A 5,981-nucleotide genomic window follows, 5' to 3' on the forward strand; every position below is an offset into this window, starting at 1 on the left:
CTGCCATTTATATAAAACTCATTGGTACTGTCATGTGTAGAGACTTTGTAAATCTATTTCTTATGCTTTCTTTAAACTATATCCACATGTAATGAACCTATCAAATATGAGAAGGATGTTAAGTTGTAGCCTGACTGCTAGTTTAAGAAGAAATTTGAAAGTAAACTCTTGCAACAACTTAATATTATAGTTCAATATTAGAAAAAAACGAAATTACAATATAATTATCAAGTCATTAGATAACAAAAGCAAATACACTTTACAGTCCAACACATTCCACGCAAACAAGTTTAATAGGTTTTTAAAAGTTAAAATAAAGATATTCTGCTTAAAATAAGAACCAAATGCAGTTAGAGATGTTCTGAAACAACATCCAATGTGATACACTACACTCTAAATCCTGTGTGAAGGTTTATGACTTTATCCACAAAAAAAATATTCAAAATCATAGCAAAAATATCTACGAAAGTTTAAGGGTTTGATCAAAGGTCTTTCAAATGTTTGCATATATCAAATGTAGTGTGGCTAAAAAAATTTTTTTGTCTCCCATTGTATTCCATATTATTTACCAAGTATTTCCATATTTACAAAGGTCAAAGTTTGAAGGTAAACACAAAATGACTCCGTAATCACTGATCTCAGAGGCTCACAGAGATTTTCTGGTTATGTGAGGAGCACTGATGGCACGAGTCTTCGTTTAGTAGAGATGTGTGTTTGAGAAGAAGAGCGAGATGAGGCTTCATTAGTGTTGTCGAACAGAGACTTCAGTTTTGGATGAAGGTCACCCCAAACATCACCCATCTATGAGAAATAAACACACTCATATTTATACTGTAAATATACAGTATATGTATATTTTAATATCAGATATAAATACTAACATCAGCTCAAAAACAACTTAGCTTTTCTAATAATGAAAATTCTGTTAATATTATTTCAGTTACACTTTAAAATGCTTTGTGAAAGAATATTTTTTTTAGTTTTTATATTAAAAAGGTTTTACAGGTAATTTAGTGCCGTTAAGTGCTGTTTGGAGCTTGCTAGTATATTTCACATATTCTCCTACATGGCTGCACTTTATAAAAAATAATAATGGATTGTAGCTAGAGGGTATTTTTATTTTTGGTTGAACCTTTGCTTTAAAAGAGTCTATAGATAGTGTAAGCACCTCTTTGTGTCCTTGTATTTGCGAGTTGACAAATGTCCCCAGTATGTTAGTTATAAGGGGCAGATGGGTGAAGACGAGCTGAGTTTCTTGATGTAGACACAGAAGAGAGAAATAGTTCCTCATCTCCATGGTGAGGATTGTGTTTTCCTGCTGTATGTGCATTTGTGTGGTTTAAAACTCATATACTCAACAGTTACAAAAAATACCAAAATACCAGAATAATAAAACATTTTTTAAGTAAATACTTAAATTTCATGTGTATTACCTGTGTGAGTAGACAATTGGGCTGCTCGATGCTGCTCTGTCTCTTCAGGAGTGTAGCCATAGGCCCGCTGCGCTTTTCGAAGGCCCTCTGATGCTCTATTAACACACCGTTGTCATGGCGATCACACAGTTCCTATACACACAGATAATCAAATATATTTTCATTCTGCATCATAAATAGCTTCTAAATAAACTATAACTCCTGCTCAACTCCTGGACCTTGTTAAATGCTTTTTTGTGTGTTATTTTAGGTGCCGGTTGTTGGTGACTCTTCACACTTTTATATCAAACTAGACGTAAACTGATGATCATCACCTCAATAACAGTCAGATCCATGAACTAAACTGGGCATGACAAATAAGGAAAATCTGGTTCAACAGGACCAAGCTTAAAAGCCACTGGTCTACAAGTTTGACGTTGGCGCCACCCAGTTGTCCGAAGTCTTAACAGTCATGAACCATGGATGAGCTTATTACTAGTGTAATAAATGTGAAATGTAAATAAAGTACCTTATACGACTGCAGCTGTTCAAGGAGAAGGTTCAGTTTTTCAACCACTTCATCTTCCTCTCTGGTGCCCTATAACATTCATTTAAAAGATGTTTGTTTAGCTTATGTCCCGAAATGAATGTCCTCAAACCGTAATAGGTCAATACCATTAAAGGTCTGAGAGCATTATAAAGTGCATTAGTCATGATTAATGCTTAATAATGATGCGGTTCAAAACCTGATGTGCTGCTTTGTCTGCAAGAAGGCCAAATTCTCCAGACATCTCCACGAGTGATTTCCTCTGTGTTTTCCATGCTTTGCCAAGCGCAGCGCTCGCTGGAAGATCTGATGTGTCTGAGCCCAGTTCACTATATAAGAATGAAATAACATCCTTTGACTTGACCACACACACACAGACATGCGATATTCGTGCGTTTAAAACATGCATGGATTCAATAATACACATCAATATAAGATTACCAATGCATTTAAGAAAAAATATAATCTAAATGTTTAAGATGCATGAATGAAACTGTATATTTTTTCTTTATAAAACTCACAACACTGAAATCAAAACCTAATAAATGAAGGACAGAACTGTTAAAAAGATGGGCCGATCTGTTTACCTCAGGTCTTTGCCAAACATGAGCAGATCTGTGGAGTTTTCTCTTGAGCGCTGTGCCATCCGCTCAGCAACGTCTCTGAGTTTATGGAAACTGTTGTGGATGTTTGCAATGACCTCTCGATTAGTGGCAGCCTGGCTATGCATGTCCTCTGGCAGATACACCTTTAAAAAGAAATTCATTCTTGAAGTATGTTTTGTGTTTATTTCCAAGTTTAATATTTTGTAGCGTATAGTAGCACATTTACATGAATAATTTTTAAAAGGTACTTCTAAGAATGTCACAGTGCATAGCCCAAAATACCATGGTACTGTTTTGATAGTGTTATATAAGCTATATTTGTTATGTCTGAACCGCAGAGGTGTATAAAAAGTGAGCTATTTCAAAAAGGCCAACAGGTCAGCTTTTACCCACCTTGCCATGCAAAGCCATCTGTGAGGTCAGGAACTCATCACCTGATTTCTTAAGTGCTTCACGCAGCTTGTGTTGAACTTCCTGCAACATCAGTTTAGATTAAATCTGACTAACTTTTTTATTCAGTAAACTACTGACAGCTAATATTCTTAATGGAATACTATTAACATTCAATGGTTGTTCCTAGACATGTGCAGTTCATGAAACATTACTTTCTTAAAATGATAAAAATACTTTGTATTTTTTACTACTGTGCTTTTTTCTTAAAGATACAGTTCTCCTTAAAAAATACAAAACATCCTTTTGTGTTCCACAGAATATTAATAGATTCATAAATAATTTTACAGTCTGGAACATTTGAAAAGTAAAATCAGTTCGACCGCTCTCTAAAGGTTGACACGACTTACTGCACTGCTCGCCTGCAGGAAGATGCTGACCAGTTCATCTCCCGCTAGAACTGGATGTCTGATCACTAAGGTCATGAACCTTTGTAACCCACGTCGACGGCTGTCATTAAACTCTCTGTCTGATATTGAGTTTAAAACTGAGAGAGAAAAAAGAGAGAGTTGGTTATATAACAGCTATATACGGCTTAAGAAACAAGCTGGTTTTGCAGACAATTTGTTCCAATCCTACCGCCTTTAAGGATGCGTTTTGGTGGCAGAGGCGGAACCATCCTGTAGATAAACTTCTGCACTAACAGACTGTGGAAGAGTTCGAAATCACTGAACCTGCGGTTAACCGGAATCTGGAAACACTGTGCACAAAATGATGAGACAGTTATTATATGTTCTTTTCTTACACTGTAGTATTGGATAATACATGTCGTTTTATTCTAAAATACTTTAAAAATTGCTTTTTTTGTAAAAATAAATACGTTTGGTTTTATTATTTTTGTTTGTTAAAAATGAAATGCAGAAGGGTTTCCCTTTCTGTGGTTTAGAGTGTTTAATTTCATACACTGTAAAAAAACATAATTGCCTGTTATTTTACTGTTATTTATTTTAATGCTGTCAAAACCAGTCAAATTGCAGAAAAACCCATGCAATTTTACGTGAATAAACCACTTTATTTCTGGCACCCCAGATTGTCTACAGTATATTCTTGAAATAATGTTAAATTACTGCAAATTTAAAAGAAAAACATAGAAAACCATGTCACTTTACAGTGATTTTTTTATTTTACAGAACATTTCTGGCACCCCATATTTAAGATACACAAATCTGTATTTACCTTGCTAATAATCCGATACTCCACATGTTTAAGAAAGTGGATTCTTCTTCTCAGAGGTTCGATCTCCACCAGCACACTATCTCCCAGTTCTTTTAGAGAGAGACCATCCACCAGGGGGCTTTGCTGATCCATATGCATTTCTTTTGTTCCTGAGAACAAATGTACAATGCCACAGATATAGACAACTGAGGAATACCTGTTGAATGCATGAATATCTAGAATTGTATAATTTAATAAAGCTCTGTTATTTAACAATCACATTTATAATACATTTGGGTAAGTAACGGCACATTCAATATCCATGTTGTATTATATAACCCTCTCAAAAAATAATGGAACTGTTGCTATGGATTTAGAATCATCCCCAATATAAAGCGTTTTAATTTTAGAACAAAATGACCTACTTCATATCATAGAAGTGTTGCTTAAAATATCCAGGGTAAAAATAGTTTAATATTATTACACTTATTTTAAATTGTTGCAGATTTGCAAACATTTAAATGTACATTGGGGATAAATATTAAGTTTGTAATTAAGAATATTTTATTAAGATTAGTTTTGTCTTAATTACAATTTGTGTGCATTTACATGTGTTCAAGTGTAAATCAAACTTTATTTAAAGGTACAATATATGTCACATCTTTCTTTGATTCAGTTTAGGATAACAGGATCTGTTCCCTTGTCCATATAGGGCAAAGGGTGATTTCAGGTGATGCTAAACTTTAGATTTAACTGGACATAACACTGAAATAAGCTGTTTTTTGTAAGAGAAGGTCAGTAAATTCAATTATGACACACATATAACCATAACTAGGCAGAAGAAAAAATAGTGAATTCAGCATACCTATTTTTAATGCTAATATAAAGCAGCCACAATGACCCATTTGTGACGATCCTGTCCTTTCTGTTCTTGGATTTCGTGCCTTGGGACAGGGTTGCTACAGTATCATGTCTTGTGTGTATGTTTTGTTTTATGTGGAGACACGTGGCGGTATGTTTGGATAATTCGCCGCGTGTCATCCTGTGTTCCGTTAAGCTCCGCCCCCTTGTTTCTCCGTTAGGCTCCCTTAGTGTGTTATCTCCGTCACCTGTCTCCCATTAGTGTTTAGTCTTGTCACCTGCCCTTCTCCGTCCCTGTGCAATCTCCCCTCGTTATTATGTCCCTATTTAATACCACTGTTTCCCCTCACACCTTGTTTCGGTTCATTGTATTGTATTTGTCTTTCTTGCCTTGCCCCATGTTCCGGATTATATTTGGATTACCCTGAGTGCTTTTCCTCCCCGTGAGTTCTGTCCTAGTATTTCGTGTTTTGGACTTATTATTTTATTTGCTATCATGTTTAATTTCTTCCCCTCGGGGAGAGTTTTCTGTTTGTGAGTACTAGTATCTGTTTTGCCCCATCGTGGGTTTTGTTATTTAAATAAAATTATTTGCTTTAACTTCGTCTGCCTGCATCTGGGTTCTGCTCATACGTTTCGTGACACCATTTATATTTCATAAAATATATTTTTTAAATATATATGAAGAGCTCATTGGCAAAAAAAGATAACGTCTTTATTTAAAAAAGAAAAAAATCATTTCGTTTTTAAATTAATAGCTAACTGTAGTTGGGTTGTTTTAATTAAGTAAAAAAAAAAAAAACAGCTAAATAAAAAACACAATAAAAATGGAGTTAGGTTATCATCTTTGTTGCAAATATAAAGAAAATGACTTAAGCAAAACATAATCAATTCTTTAGCCTTTTTTAAGTATAATTTTGACCATCAACTCCATCAAATCAAGAAGGTGAC

At 34.6% G+C, this 5,981-nt stretch overlaps 1 protein-coding gene across 1 annotated transcript; it reads right to left on the reverse strand.

The window, feature by feature from the left end:
- Window positions 1-548: 548 nt before the first annotated feature.
- snx8b (sorting nexin 8b) lies at window positions 549-4,328 on the reverse strand. Its single transcript, XM_056736054.1, has 10 exons — window positions 4,191-4,328; window positions 3,594-3,714; window positions 3,365-3,501; window positions 2,958-3,038; window positions 2,547-2,707; window positions 2,159-2,288; window positions 1,942-2,010; window positions 1,434-1,565; window positions 1,169-1,318; window positions 549-801 (listed from the first exon to the last, which is right to left on the reverse strand). Exons 1-10 carry the CDS (start codon window positions 4,326-4,328, stop codon window positions 664-666), a joined length of 1,257 nt encoding a protein of 418 aa, XP_056592032.1. The 3' UTR covers window positions 549-663.
- Between the last annotated feature and the right edge of the window lie 1,653 nt (window positions 4,329-5,981).

Source organism: Triplophysa dalaica, chromosome 2, assembly GCF_015846415.1.
Source record: "Triplophysa dalaica isolate WHDGS20190420 chromosome 2, ASM1584641v1, whole genome shotgun sequence".
NCBI lineage: Eukaryota > Metazoa > Chordata > Actinopteri > Cypriniformes > Nemacheilidae > Triplophysa > Triplophysa dalaica.

Bases quoted from the DNA above. Each gene is read 5' to 3' on its own strand.
- snx8b (XM_056736054.1), bottom strand. From the start codon at position 4,328: ATGCATATGGATCAGCAAAGCCCCCTGGTGGATGGTCTCTCTCTAAAA. The intron at 2,289-2,546 runs GTAAACAGATCG...ATTCTTATATAG, and splicing joins ATGTTTGGCAAAGACCTGAG to TGAACTGGGCTCAGACACAT. The intron at 1,319-1,433 runs GTAATACACATG...ATGCACATACAG, and splicing joins CCAATTGTCTACTCACACAG to CAGGAAAACACAATCCTCAC.